Here is a 16,518-nt window from a genome sequence, read left to right on the forward strand (position 1 = left end):
AGGGCAGCTTTCTTTTCCCAAAAAGAGTGGATTACCAGACTTGGTGGTGTTTGAAAGTTATACCTTTTGCCTGGAGAGACTTACACGAACTGATGCTGAGAGGAGATCATTATATACTTCAACAACAATACTATATGATGACCAGTTCTGATGGACCAGTCCATCCTCAGCAACGAGATCAACCAAATCATTTCCAATGGAACAGTAATGAACTGAACCAGCTATGCCCAGAAAAAGAACTCTGGGAGATGACTAAAAACCATTACATTGAATTCCCAATCCCTATATTTATGCACACATGCATTTTTGATTTCCTTCACAAGCTAATTGTACAATATTTCAGAGTCTGATTCTTTTTGTACAGCAAAATAACATTTTGGTCATGTATACTTATTGTGTATCTAAGTTATATTTTAATGTATTTAACATGCATTTTTGATTTCCTTCACAAGCTAATTGTACAATATTTCAGAGTCTGATTCTTTTTGTACAGCAAAATAACATTTTGGTCATGTATACTTATTGTGTATCTAAGTTATATTTTAATGTATTTAACATCTACTGGTCATCCCGTCATCTGGGGGAGGGGGTGGGGGGGTAAGAGGTAAAAAATTGGAACAAGAGGTTTGGTAATTGTTAACGCTGTAAAGTTACCCATGCATATATCCTGTAAATAAAAGGCTATTAAATAAAAAAAAAGAAAGTTATACCTTTTTTTCTGAGCAATGGAAATTATCAGGAAAAAAGGCTGCTTTGTGAATGCAAAATATATTTTGGAATATGGAGTGTGGGGGGACAAGATGGCAGTACGGTGGGAATAAATAAATCTTTCTGTTCTTAACTGGCAAGTTCATTATTATCTCCTTTATTGAAAAAGTTTAAAATACATTGTCCTAGACAACTCAACTATATAATCTATAGATTTACAATTACAGTCCTCTCTTCACAGTTTATTTTGCTTTCTAATTGATTCCTTCTCTTCAGTTGGTCTTCATTTTCTTTCCTTTATTAGCTAATCTTTGGCAAGGTGAAAAGGACACTGGCTCAGAGGATGGGGAGTTCAAATATTGCCTCTAATATTTAGTGGCTATGTGACCTTCTGCTAGCTTAACTTCCTTAGGCTCAGGTTTCTTCCTCAGTAAAAGGAGGTTAGTTGAGATGGTTTCTAGATCTAGGATTCAGATTAAATTTACAAAAGGAAAAAAAAATCATTTTCTAGTCTACCTTTTTCATCCTCTGTCTTCCCATAAAAGCTAGCATTTATATAGTTTAAGATTTGTAAAGAACTTTACATATATTATCTAATTTAAATCCCACCGTGAGATTATTATTTTATCATTATTATTATTTACAAGTGAAAATAATTGTGTCATTTTATAAGTGAAAAAAAACTTGGCGAGAAGGTTTAATGGCTTGCCTGGGGTCACACAATTAAGGTCTGAGATCTTCAAGTCCAGCCCCTTTATCCACTACCGTCTAGCTATTTCACCTCCTATCTTCTTCTACTGTTCTTTCCCTTTACTCCCAGGGCCGAATTTGGGTAATGGGAGGAAGTCTTGTAGTTTTTAGTTTGGGGCTGAAGAAGTGGGTACAGCTGGTGAGAAAGGAGGGCGACAGAAATGAAAAGTTCACGTTCCATTGGCCACAGAGTAGAGGGCTGATAGGTTTTGTTTTGCTTTGTTCTAAAAGAAAACCAAACATTCCTGGCGGTGAAAGTTCCGCCCACTTCTTCCCTCCCCTCTAGCTTCTACACAGAGTTGGTTCCTGGAGGAGGAGGGGGGCAGAGGCGGGCTTTCTCCTCGGGGCCGGTCTCTTATGAGCCAATCAGGATCGGGGGCGGTGTCGGGGGGGCGGGGCTTCTTGGCCCTGGACCCCGCACATGGGTTGCGTTTTAGCACACCTGGGGGTTCCGAGTCGCCGCTAGGCCACTTGGTCTTCCTCCAGGCCTAGCGGCAGGTTTCGGGACCATGGCCTACTCCGTCGCCGCAGTCGTCGCGAGGCGGAACCTCGGGTGGATCCCTCAACACCTCCTCCGCTGCGGCTACCAGACGGAGCGAGGCGTCTACGGCTATCGGCCGAAGCAGCGGGAAAACGGGGAACCCCGGGGAGGCCCGGCGCGTGCAGGAGGTTTGTGGGACCGAGACCGGGAGGGGAGAGTGGGGCCGTTCCGATCGTGGGCTCTGCCTGCCCGCACCTCCTCGGGTGTTCATCTTGGCAACTACGGGGCGGCCTTGGAGCGAGGCGAGGCTCAGGGATGTGGGCCGTGGCCCTCTCGCTCAGGCTCCACGTCCCCTTCTCGTGCCCAGGGTTGGCGTGCAAAGCTGGCGCGCCCGGTGCAACAGGGAGGGCCTCGTTGTCCCGCTGGTGGGGGGAGCTCTGAGAAGCCCACAGCTGAGAAAGGACTCGGCACTAGAGGGAGGCCAAACGAAAGGGAAGAAGAAAACAAAGACCTTCGTTTCCTAAGGTCTTGGGTTCCAAGACTTTAGGAACGTGGTCTAGGATTGGGAGGAATCAGTGCCCAGAGGCCCCTGAGGTCCGGATTGCGGGCCCTCGGGGTGAAATGAGGCCTCTGGCAGGAGGCTGATTTAGAAGGGTTTTGGAATGACTTGATGTTGCAGGGGCTGGAGTCAAGAAAGTGCTCTTCCCGAGTTCAAAAGTGGCCTCAGACACTTACTGGCTGTGTGACCCTGCCTTAGCCACTTAAGGTACTGTTTGCCTCAGTTTTCCTCTGTAAAATGAGCTGGAGAAGGGAATGACAAACCATTCCAGTGTCTTTGGCAAGAAAAGCTCAAACCAGGTCACGAAGAATTGGACACAACTGAAAATCGATTCAACAACAACTTGGGATCAAAGGACAATGTGTATTCAAATCTTGGCTCCATCACTGGTGGACCTTTGAGCAGATCACTTGGTTTCTTCATATGTAAAATAGAGGGTTTTGGAATAGATAGCTTCTAATCCTTTCCGTCCCTTACACTTCAATCCTCCCATGCTTTTTTGTTTCTTACTAGATAGAGCATTGGACTTGGAATCAAGAAGAACTAAGTTCAAACCCTGCTTCAGACCCCTCTTAGCAGTGTGACCCTGGGCAGGTCACTTAACCTCTATCTGACTCAGTTTCTTCATCTATAAAATGGAGGAAACAGCACCCATTCAAAGAGTTTTTGTGAAGTTCAAATGAAACCTTTAAGCTCTATATGAACATTAGCTATTATTATTAACCTCATGATTAGAATTAATATAAATTTTTTCCCTGTATTTCATATCCATATTTCAGGTAGTTTCAGTGAATTTATATTGTAAAGAAACTTGTACTATATAATAAAATGCTCTGGAAACTCTGCCCCCTCCTCTCTTTGGATCTAAGTGTCTTTAGGGTGTCTCAAAAGTCTTAATATAATTTTTTTTAGCTTCAATAGCTTGACATTTATTTATGTGTGGGCCTATATACTATGTATACCATGTTACTAGGATCCTACTTTTGGAACAAAAAGGGATGCTAGAGAACATCTGTTCCAATATGGATATTTTAAAATTCTTTCCACTAATTGTGAACTCATTCAACAATTTGGAACTATGCCCAAATGACTATAAAAACCATCCATACTCTTTGACCTACCAATATCACTACTAGGTATGTATCCCAAAAAAGATTTTTTAAAAGGGAAGTAGACCTGTAACTACAAAAATATTTATACCAACTCTTTTCTCAAGGCAAAGAATTAGAAATTGAGGGGATGCCTATCAGCGAAGAACAGTTGAACAAATTGTGGTATGTGATTATAGATAGAATATTATTGTTCTGTGGAAAACGATGAGCAAAATGCTCCCAGAAAAACCTGGAAAGTCCTCCATGAATTTGAGCAAAGTAAGATGTGCTATGTACAAAATAACAACAATATTGTTAGAAGATCAGATGTGAATGATTTTGCTATTATCAGTAATAAAATGATCCAAGACAACTCTAAATGACATATGATAAAAATGATATTAATGATTAATATTAATCCAGAGAATGAAATGATTGTGTCTGTCAACAGATTGAAGTATACTTTTTAAAAACATTTTTTCTTGAAATTTTTTTGGGGGTAGGGGAAAAATCTATATCTTCTTTCACAACATGACTTATGAAAATATTTTGCAAAACTTCACATATGCCTTCTCAATGGTGGGGAGGAAAAAAGGGGAGAGAATCTGGAATTCATGTTTTAAAAACAAATGTTAAAAATTGTTTTACAAGTAACTGAGAAAAATAAAATATTAAAGTAAAAAAAATTCCTTCCACTGACGTAAATAGGTAACTTGTCTATAATTTATAGTCATAGAGAATACCTTGGGGCACCAAGAGTTCCAGTTTGGCTGGAACTTGGACTTCAAATTAAGGGGAATAATATGCTTATCAGCTTGGAAAAATAGGTAGGCTCCAAATTGTGAAGATCATTAAATGCCAAAGTGAGGAGACAAAGGGGAGCCACTGAAACTTCTTGTACAAAGATGATCAGATCTATACCTTGGGAATATCAGTTTGGCTGCTGTCTGGAAGGATTGGGGAAGGAAAGATTGAATGCATCAGAAACAATTAGGCCATTGCAATAGTGTCTGTGAGAAGTGTGGGCTGGACTAGAATGGATGTGGTGTAATTACAAGAGGTTTTTAAGGAGTTTTTAAGGAGGCATAATGGACAAGGCTTGGCAAGTGCCTGAAAATGGGGGAAAGGAGGTGAGTAAGAGGGTAAAGTCCACTATGATTCCTAGATTAAAATCTGATTGCTTTACTTAGGAAAGTGGTGATGCCCTGGACAAGGTAGAAGACCTAATACATAGAAGGCACTTAAATGCTTGTTGACCTGAATAATGTTAAATAGTAGGAAATAAAATAGTACGAAAGAAGAATTATACGATATCTCTGTTTTCAAGCTCTATACAGAGTAGTCCAAAAAGTATTTCATTAAGTCAGTGAGGTAGAAAATTAGCTGAGGCAAGCACCTGTATCCCTGTCCTCTCACAATAAATCCTGAGTCTTTTCCTGAGCACTGAACCTATATGCCCATTTTAAAAACATTTGTTCTTATATATAGGGGAATAAAAGAAGGGGAGCATTTTCCCTACCTCCTTCCCTACCTACTTTCTTTCATTGAGTTTGATATATTGTATACTTGCAGATTTTAAAATGTGTCATTGGAAATTGTAACTGCAACCTTGTATGATAATGCATGATAATTTTGAAAGATTGTGAGGGAAGGAATAAGTACTATGTATCATAGATTTTGGCTGATGTTATTTGTTTTTAAGCTGAGTAACTTTCTTTATTTTCTCTTCTTATTTTTAATGAAGTATTTTTGTACTTTGTTAAAAAAAGAAAAAAGCTTAAAGAAAAGTGCTTCTTTTCCTCAAAAACATCTCTTATTTGCAGTTTTCTTTAAAAAAATATTCCTACTTGGAACTGCAGTTTTTTTTTTTATTAATTCTTATCCCTATTTGGATAATTAATATTCTGTGACAAATCTTCAAAAACAGTCTTTAAAGACAGAGGGATTATGCTACTATAAATGAACTTTTCAGACATAAATAGCATGGAGCTAGGGGAAAATATATCTTGAACTGGGAAATCATATAATCATGTCAAATTGAAAAAAATATTGAATTTAAATCTTTCTTTTCATAGATAATGAAGATGAGGCTTAGTGACTTAACTAAGGTCACATAGCTAGTAAATGTTTGAAGTAAGATTTAAAGTTGTCTTCTTGAGACCAAGCCAGCACTCTGAAAAATAGTACTTCCTAACCCCCCAAATAAAAATAATAATAACATTATTATTATTATAGTTAATATTTATGTAATACCTACTGTCTTCCAGGCATAGCCATCGAAAGGAATATGGCCTTCATAGCCATAGGAATTCCTTCTCTTCTTTCCTTTTCCTATCCCTTCTTACCTTTAGCCAGTTGCTTAGTCTGTTATACTATTTCTCAGATTCACTAGGTGAGACTTTAGTCTTCTGGGTGGGTTTCCTTCCATCCTGATACCCCATCCCCAATCCTTCCATATTTTTCATCATTCTTTCATCAAACGCTTATTAAGAGCCTGCTGTGTATAAGGCATTTTATTAGATCCTGAAGATAGATGGGAGGGAAGGGGAGAAGAGAGACACAATCTCTGCACTCAGGGAGTTTATACTTGGATATGTCATCATGGATAAGTATTTTACAAGAGCAGGGTATGGTTGAGAATCAATGAAATATCTAAAAAGATTGCCTTAGAAAAATTTGAAAAATGAGAGAACACTTTGAGTGGGAGGGAAACTGAAATTTCACAAGATGTACTTCAACTGACTTTAAAGAGAAGCAGATATAAAGATTAACTGTTATCTGTCATAGCCAGGAATCATGTATAAAAACAAATGACCAAAATGTCACAAGTTGTGCAACTGGTGTTAACTCTAAAAATACCAAAGAATTCACACAGGTTATCACAACTACAATTTAACTCCAAAAATTATCTGAGCTCATATAGAGTTAATTCTAAGAAATAAAATAAAAAACAGGACTGACAGCAGTCAAGCAAAAATTTTATTTTGTTACAAGAGAGAAACTGGACACATGTACCAGAGCCTTCTCTAGATGGAGATCTACTTTAGTAAGGCCAAATCTTAATACATATACCAGTTGCTATTCACTGAGTTGTAGCCCTGACAATGAGGGGTAACAACAATAATGAAAAAAATTTGGTCATAGCAGGACTTCATGACCAGAACATTTGTCTTGCAGGTTCTTGTCTGAACTCAGGGACCATTTGGGGTTGGTGTGAAACAATCTTGGGATTTTGCAGCACGAGTTTATTCAGAGTGAGTGCAAAAGAATTGTCATTATGCCAAGTTCAAGATATAGTTTGCTTGCTAGGCCTTCGCTCTAGAAAACAGGGTGTCTCCTCGTAGTAAAAACAAAGGGGTGGTCTTGGCAGGGAGATTTTTGCAGAATATAGATAGTTTGGAGACATCTGGAATATAGTGTATGAAGAAGTATGTCAAATCTGCTTCAAGCCAATTCATGAAGGAGCTTGAAGATCCAACTAAGCATTTTGTATCTTTTCTTCTAAGCAGTAGAAAAGCTATTAATATTTTTGAGCAGAGATAAAATTTGTGACTTAGGGAAAATATTTTGGCCATAGGTTGAAGAATTGATTGGTGTAGGATGGTATTAGGATCAGGGCGACCAGTTGGGGGGCATATTATAATAGTCCAAATGAGACTGTTACAAGTGCCTGAAATAAGATGGTAGCTATGTGAATGGATAGATTTTGGAGATACTTTGGAAATACAAAAGATAGTACTTGGGAACTGATTTGTTTGGGTGGCAAGAGATAAGGGAGAAGGGACACTAGAAAATGAGAGAAGACTCCAAGTCTGTGAACTTTAGATGACTGGAAAATTGAAGGTACCTTTGACAGAAGAAGTTTCAATGTGCATCTATTGAATTTTAGATGCTGACAGCGTGCTAAGATTACATCTGGCAGGTAACACAAGGGATAAGAATAAGCACTTCTGTAATAGTACCTTCTCAGTGGTAAACACTTTAAAAATGTCAATTCTCCCAGCAACCCTTCAAGATAGGTGCCTTTATTATCCCCATTTTACAGTTGAGGAAAATGAAGAAGGCAGAGGTTACGTGACTTTCCCCAGGACCACACAACCAGTTCCTATCTAAGGTTCTCTTCTCTCTCTGTTGAATTATGTGGCCACTTGCAAATTGCAGGAGAAGCTCAGGGGAAAATTTGAGCTGAATATATAGGTATACATGGAACTGTAGGTAATAGATTTGGGAGTCATCTGTGAGGAGATGATATCTGAACTTGTAAAAAGAGTTAAGATTAACCATTCACTACGTAACTATTGACTGTATCTAGTGTAAAAAGAGAAAAGATGAAATAGAACCTTCATTCAATTTATATGAATATAATAATAGGGGAAATAACAATTACACAGAGAAGTTATTATAAAAGACATAAATTAAAAAAAAATACAGGGAGACCTAACAGATACAGGCAACACTAACAACAGAGGTGGTATGGGAAAGGGATAAGAAAAGATCTCATATGAGAAGTGATGCTTGAATTCAGCCTTGAAAGCAATTGGGATTTTGAGAAGCAGAGGTGTAGAGGGAGGACTTTCTAGGCTTGGGAATGACTTCAAGAAGGAAACAGGAGAATGTTGTGGCTAGGAAAAATGAAATAAATGGGCCAGTTTTGCTGGAATGTAGAGTTCCTGATAAGATAGTCATGGGAAATCAATCTATAAAGATAAGTTGGAACCAGATTATGAAGAGCTTTAAATATCCTTTTAACTGTTTTTTCTTAAGAGTCAAGAGAAAATTACTTAATTAAAAATTATCTTTTTTAAAGAAAATTTTTTTCAATTAATAAGCATTTATTTTCTTTCCCTCCCATTTTCTATCTACCCATGACTGAAAAAACAAAAAAAAAGAAAAAAGAAAAGTCTTATAGCAAATGTTTCTTGGGCAGAGGAATGACATAGAAAGAAAAAAAGAACACAGCAGGAGAAAAGAGGCACCAAGGAGAAAGAAATTTAGGGTAAATCCTTAATTGTTAATTTTTTTCTTTAATTGATTTTAAACTCAAGAATTATCAACAAAAGAGAATCAAAAGTCATAGAATGAAAAATAAAATCTTGCACAAACCTTTACCATTATAAATGCTTTCATCATTATGATTATTATTAGGGCCACATTAATTGCCAACAAAAAATATTTGCTTTGTGTCCCTTTTCAAATCAATCTAGAATTCTACTAAATTTGATTTTTCTTTCTTTTCATATACACTAATGTAAAGGTAGCTAGCATGTGGAAGATGTAATGGCTAGTGCTGCTTTCTCTCCTTTTCTCCCTCTCTTTCCTTGTTTTGTGAGAGGTAAGGGAAAAGGAGGCAAGCCATTATAGCTGCAACTGAAGCTGATATGCCAATAGGAAAATAAATTTCTAACAAGTATAGTACAGGGACCATGGTTGGAAGGAAGAAGAAAAAAGACAAAATATTCGAGTATTCCACATGTCATGATCTTGACCAACAAGATAAAAAAACAAGTTTAATTAGTAAGAGACAAAGGGCAAAGCCAAATGGGAATTTGTTTTCCACTGCTGAATGAGAATAGCAAAACTATAGAAATGGACAAGACTAAGGATGTAACCTGCAGGACTTTTCCAGTAGTCAACTCAAGCCATTAAGATTTTTCTATTTGCCTTCTTGAATCTTTTAGGAGAACTGAGATCAAACCATTTTGGAGGGTAGGAGCTGGGAGAAATAAAGCAACTATATTTTTCTGGATGTATCACATATTCCCTAGCTCACATCATCATCATCATCATCATCATTATCAAGAGATTGGGATATTGACCCTTCTACATTCATTATTATTATAAATGCTTATTGTTATGATTAAAAAGAGAGGTGTTTATGTCAGGGAGCAACTTAGAATCATTGGAAAGGCTATATAGAACATAGCTTACTTTGGAAACTGAGGAATGTCTATTAATTGGGAAATAACTAATAATTATTATATGAATGTAGTGAATGCTATAAAAATGAAAAAGGGGAGAAACCTGGGAAGTCTTATGCAGAGGGGAATGAGCAGAAGCAGGAGAACAATTCATACAATAACAGAAATATTATAAAAACAAACAGCTAAAGATTTGGAAACTTTGATCAACTCAATGACCAATCACAATTCTAGAGGAATCTTGCTAAAAATGCCCATCTTCTAACACAAAGATGAGAAACTCAGAGTACACTTTGAGACATTTTTTTTGAATATGACCAATACAGGGATTTGTTTTGCCTGACTATATGTCAAACATATGTGTTTGTAAAAGGGATTTTGTTTTTCCTTCTTCCTGAAAAAAGAGGTAGGAGTGGGGCAAAAGAAAGAGAAACAAATTTTCATTGAATTAAGAAAACAAAATTTAGTCTAGAAAAAAAATATAGTTTACTATCTTCCTATTTAGTGTTGGAGCCAGTTTATTGTCCATCTACAGTGGTTTATCTAAGATACATATGAGTAGACTACTTCAGTGGATTGCCTATACAGTGCCATTCTTCACATCTTCTAAAATAAATTAACTTTTTGAATCTTCAATATCCAGTATAGTACTTATAATAAGGGCTTGTGGATTAATTGATTCATCTCTTGACTTTCCTTTGTGTATTGTTAGGCCAAACAAATGAGTAGTCTTATTCTGGTACTGAATGTTATTAATACAATATCATTCACAAACAAAAGCCCCTAAAGGACTTCACCATCCATTCCGAAGCTCTCTTTCATTTGGACTCTATGAAGAATGACATATTGTAAAAAGGATAAATACTTTTATTTTATGCCTTATTTGATATTGTTAATCAGAGAATCTTTAACAAGTTTTTTTTTGGAATTGCATCTATTTAGGAATCATGTGTGATCTTAATTTATGTGTGAATACCTTGATGGTAGAGAGCCTTTAAAACCCATTTACAATTCTGGGTCAAATTCTTATTTATAATCAGTAAGCATGGGGGAGGGAAGATATCACATTTGTGTGATTATAAAAATGTGACCTGTTATACAAAATCTGAGGGAAGAATCTGGCTCAACATGTTTTCCTTAAGAATATCCATGATCCCCCCCCCCCCAAAAAAAAGAGACAATAATACCCATGATCCTTGTGGAGATCTTTCTCAAAGATTTTAAAGAGGTCTATATGTTTATTGTTACTGATGCCTCTTAATTGTCTTTTGTGGCTAATAATGCGTTTACCCAGACTTGTAATATAATCCTCCAGGCAAATCTCTTAAGACTATACATAGAAAATGACATGTCTTGGTGGAGGGAATTTACACCCTTATTGGGGTGTAAACTTATTGGGGAATAAGAATATGAGACAGCTCAATAAGGTGACTCAGTGGTTAAAGCATGGATCTGGAATCAGAAAGACTTGAGTTCAAATATGGCTTTAGACACTTAATAGCTATGTGACTTTGAGCAAGTCTCTTAACTTCTATTTACCTAAGTTTTTTCATCAATAAAATGGGACAGTAATAATACCTATCTCCCAGAATTGTGAGGATAAGCCCTTTGCAAACTTTAAAGTTCTATATAAATGCTAGTTATTATTGTTGTCATTATTACTATTCTAAACTGACCTGTTTATAAGCTGGATTCTCAGTCTTGTTTCATTCTGGCCATTTTCCTGGCATACCAGCACTCTGAGATTATGGTTGATGCTACTGGAATCCTAGAGATATGCTGTTTCTGATTGGTATGATTGGTAAGCATATACTGTATCTAGCTGACTCCAGATTGTAACTATGCTTCACCCTGACCACTGCCAGTCTACTATAAGCATCTTCCTCCTCCACCTTCTTATTCTAGGAACCATAATAGGCTTCACCTAACATATCTGTGATTTCCTGTTCCAAAACATCCTTTCTTACCCACTATTCCTGTGTGTATTGTTTTCCTCTATTAGAATGTAAGCTATTTGAGGGGTAGCTAGGTGGTGCAATGGATAGAGCACTAGCCCTGAAGTCGGGAGGACCTGAGTTCAAATCTGGCCTTTAGACACTTAACACTTCCTAGCTGTGTGACCCTGGGCAAGTCACTTAACCCCAATTACCTCAGCAAAAAAAAAGTAAGCTATTTGAAAATAGGAATTATGTCTCTTATGTATTTGTATAGTAACTATGTAGATGGTACATCTATTCTATTTATTCATTATATGTCCTACAATTTTTTAATTATTTGAACATAATTCCCCTCTTTCAAATATTTTTAAAATTGGTCCTACAATGCTTTTAAAATGATCACTCTCAGGAAAGATTTTTTCTTATAAAAGACCAGATCTGTTTTAGTTGTTTTCCCCATCTTTTTGTCTTCTATTATTAGGATTTGGATCACTTTTTAAAATATCATAAACTATTTAACTGGATTCCACAGTCTTGACAATAGGCATTTGGTTATTATTTGTTTTTTCCTGTGCAGATTATTTGGGAAACTCGTTTGAGTGAACTTTGACCTCATTGACCATCCTTGTTGATCATTGGCATTTCTTATTCTCAGAATTGTTTGTTCATATCAAAGAGGTCTTTCTAGATCTTTGCTATGGCATTTAAGATGGGGAATCTCTGTTTTCTCCATAAGGCAAAAACAACTGGGATCAGCTGCCCAACTGTTCCTTTCTATCTTCTCTTTGGACTATGTCTCAATGATCACCTGCATATTCCTGTCTTCTGCCTCCTCTTGAGGAGGGACAAGTTCCTTTCTTGTAGCCCTCTTGAACTAATACCAAAAAAAGGTAGAGGGCCACAAATAGTGGGGAACCCTGGCCCTCCACAAGAATCTTATATTGTGTCAATTTCCTATATCTCTTGGATTATTTTTTGCAAAAATACTTGAAGCAAAGTTATTTTTTTTAACCTATCCAACAATTTTGTTCTTATTCTAGTTGCATTAATTTTTGTTTGCCCTGATGGTTTTTAAATTTTACATAACCAAATTGTTTATTTTGTGTTTTGTAGCCTTCACTTTTAATTTGGTTATGGATTTTCCTTCCATCTATAAATTAGAAAGGCATCTCTTTCATTTTCTAATAATTCTTATGCTATTCAGATGTGGTACAGTAGAAAAAAATGCTGACTTTAGAACCAGGGTCAAGTCCTAATTCTGCCATTTTACTATCTGTGGGAATCTGGACAAAATACTTAATTTCTCTGGTTCTAACTTTCTTTATCTTTAAAATGAGGTTGTTGACCTATAAACTCTAAATCTACTTTTCTTTGACTCTTAGATAATCTGTATGAAATATAATTATAACATATAACAGAATTAGGTACATATAATGACAGAATTATAATAAAAATTTATAAGCTACCTATAACTAAATAGAAGAAAAACATTTACCTCATTATAGAGATGACTGGATAAAAAGAAAACTGAAAACTAAAGAGAATGACTTGCCCAAGTTGATGGGCATCTACTTTGTTTCTAACTCTTAACTAGTACAAAAATGGCTACTATAAATATTTTGGAGCATATAATGACTTTATTCTTTCTATGAGTTATTTGGGGTAATGGAAACCAGTAATGTGGTTTCTGGTTTAAAAGGTCTGGATATTTTGTTCACTTTATTTGCCTAATTCCAGATTGTTTTCCAAAATGGTCAAACCATTTCATAGCTCTACCAATGAGTTATTTATGGATCTATTCTACAACTCTAAAATTGACTATTAACAATTTTTTGGTGATTTCTGCCAGTTTATAGGGTATACGGAAAAATTTTGGATTGTTTTGACTTGCATTTCTCTTATTAATGATTTAAAGGCACTTTTTCATGTGAGTATTCATACTCACTTTGTTTTTCTTTTGAGAACTGTTTGTTTTTATCCTTTGACCATTTATCTACTGGGGTTTGACTATTTTATATAGATATAGATATATTTAAATAGACATATGTCTAGAATAGATATATCTGGGTGGGTATATGTGCATGTGTGTGCATGGTTTATATATCTTGGATAACAAACTTATCATCAAAAAAATTGTCAATAGTTCATCAACTGGAGAATTTTTTCTATAGGACATCCACTAAAAGAGTGCTTGTCAAAAATAGATTTTTACCTTCATAATAAAACATACAGGAAATCAAAACTACATTTTATTTATAGTCTGTTATTGTGCTACTCCTTTGTGGCACATCATTTGTGTCTTTATTTTGTCAATATATATAACTATAAGTCATATGTAGTTAGGACACTGGGCTAAAAAGATGAAGGCATGATTTCACTGGCTTTTCTTCCTTTCATGGTCAAAACCTCACCTATAAACCCTACCAGCTGTCATTTAAAAATACCCCTATTCTTTAGTCATGAAAGGGATTAGATTGGCAAAATGCGAAGTGTGAGCTATTATTAATGATTCTCTCTAGATATCCTATTGACAATGCATTAACTTTCTAATCACAGATAAAGGCTGTCCCCCAAATTCACAGATATAGAGTATCCCAGCAGTTTTAAGTTTTATTTGAAATTGTATTGAAATTTTTTTGAACACCAGGCATATGTAAAATTAAAAGGATATGTGTAGAATAGACTAGAAGTGGAAAAGGGTAAAATTTTATTTGTAATCTTATTCTAATGCTCTTCATTAAACATCATTGTATTGTTTACTAAGATGAAATTATTCTGAAAATTTGACTTCCATCAAGACTTTGAATTATTCCCAAAATTTGCCTTGACTTAAAAAACTAGTTGACTACAATTATGACAACCTCTTGTATAATGATGTTTTTACCGATTAAACTTTGGTCTGGAAAGTTTGTGTACTTTGTACCTAACTATGGCTCTAAGTGAACCTAATTTTCAAACAAAGTTTGATATGTTAAGAATTTCAAATTCAGAATAGGGGCAGAGAAAGCATGGATTTAATTCTTTACAGTATTTCTTAAACAAGATTTGGGATAAAATTTAGGCCGAAAATTAGAGGCATCAAAGAGAAATAGATAAAAATTGCTATTTTGTGGTAACTGCTTTTAAAGGAAAGACTGGGTATGTATGTGTGTGGAGTATATGCAATATGAAAAAGAGGGACATTTTGCATGATAGGAACATTTTGGTAACATAAGATAAAAATTTGACAATTATATCCCTAAAATGTGACAATATGAATCATAATTACTGATTTTTTTCTCAAAAACAAATATCTCTAAGAATCAGGCTATTAATTTTTTTTAGATTCTTATTATTTTTAATGTGTGTAAATTCTAATCTTTCCAGATTATTGAAATAGCCATTTAATTGGTCTAATCCAGTCTTATCTTTCTAATCCTTCCATTTAGTGGTTCAATTAATCTGAAGCATGAGTTTGACTATGTCACTACTAATGTTCAAGAGCTTTCAGAGGTTACTATTTTGCTCCCTGTTGTCTTGAGAATGAAAATAAACACTTCTCTGTTTAGTATTTAAAAGCCCTTCATATTCTGGCTCCTACCTACCTTCCTAGGCTTATTACCTATTACTTCCCTTTCCTCTGGACATCTAGACAAAACTGAGCAACTTGCTCATGCACAACATTCAATTCCCCATCTTTGCCTTGGCCTTTGCAGAGACTATTTCCCATACGTCTTCACCTTGCCTCTTAGAATTCTAACTTCCTTCTAAAATGTGTTCAAGTTCTGAGACAAGAGGCCTTTTCTGATTTTCTAGCTTCTAGTGTTTTGTATGACTACATATTACAAAATAATATTAGGGCAATGGTGCTATTGACAAGAGCGAGCAAGAAAACTTATCAGTTAATTGTGAACCTGTGCATTTCACTAAATTTCCTTTCCCCCTTGCCAAAAAAGATATCATCATTTTCTATGAGGTACTCTCCAAGAGCATTCAGGAGAAATTCTGTTTCTTAAGGATGGTATTAATGTTGTTACTTAACAAAGGCAAGAAGCCCTTCAGTGACCCACTTAAGAGTAGTACCCTTTTTCTTGAAAAGTTGTCTGGATTAGGCTTAAAAGAAGAAAGAAATATTGCTTCAATTAATGGAAATATCTTCTAGTTCACCTTTGACTATCTGGAAAAGAGACTCATTAAAGGGAAAAGTCAAAGTGGGATTGAGTGATTTTTAGCAAAGTGATTTTGCAAGGATATGCTGAAAATTGTTTAACTATAGTTCTTTTTAATGAAAGAAAATTATAATTGTTTCCCACCTAAACTGTAATTTTTAAAAAATTACAGGACCTTTAAAAATTATAGGAAAAACTATAATTTGGAACTCAAATGGCTTGATTAAAGAGATTTCCAGATTCATGTAAGGACTCTGTCACTTTTCTTTGTATAAGCAGAACAAAGCTTTGATTTAGTATAACCTAAATAAGTTTTAGGTAATGCAGTGGATAGAATGTGATGTTTGGAGTTGGAAAGATTTGTCTTCCTGAATTTAAATGTGATCTCAGACATTTATTAGCTGTGTGACCCTAGGAAAGTCACTTCACTATTATTCTCTGAATTTCTCATCTGTAAAATGTGCTGGAGAAGGAAATGGCAAACCAGCCCACTATCTTTGCCAAGAAAATCCCAAAAGGGGTCACAAAGAGTTGGACACTCCTGAAAATTACTAAACAACAAGTGAAAAATTAGTTCTAAAAATTGTTTCTAGAAGGCCTATATAGGCTGTAAGGTGGTATGCTGAATAGTAGGGTGCTTCATCCTGAGGTCAGAAAGACCTAAGTTTATTTTCAGTCTTAGATATTTACTAGCTGTGTGACCCTGGGCATGTCACTTTACCTCTTTTTGTTTCACTTTCCTCACCTTAAAATGGAGATGATAATTGCACCAATCTCCTAGAGCTGTGATTGGTAAGTACACAGTATAGTAGCTCCTCCATGTCTCAGTGCAGGCTCTGGACTTATTTGCCCTAAAGATGAACCTAAGCCTAGAGATGTGACAACTTTAGACAAAGACCAGTGTATAACCTTGAGGAACCAGGCCA

At 35.8% G+C, this 16,518-nt stretch overlaps 1 protein-coding gene across 1 annotated transcript in view; it reads left to right on the forward strand.

Annotated features, from left to right (window-relative positions):
* Positions 1–1,834: 1,834 nt before the first annotated feature.
* DHTKD1 (dehydrogenase E1 and transketolase domain containing 1) overlaps positions 1,835–16,518 on the forward strand; it is a 66,806-nt gene continuing 52,122 nt past the window's right edge. The window contains exon 1 of the mRNA XM_031938582.1: positions 1,835–2,127. Within this exon, the coding sequence (XP_031794442.1) occupies positions 1,968–2,127 (160 nt within the window). The 5' untranslated portion in view covers positions 1,835–1,967. The remainder of the gene's footprint in view (positions 2,128–16,518) is intronic.

This window comes from Sarcophilus harrisii, chromosome 5 (genome assembly GCF_902635505.1).
Source record: "Sarcophilus harrisii chromosome 5, mSarHar1.11, whole genome shotgun sequence".
Taxonomy (NCBI): Eukaryota; Metazoa; Chordata; class Mammalia; order Dasyuromorphia; family Dasyuridae; genus Sarcophilus; species Sarcophilus harrisii.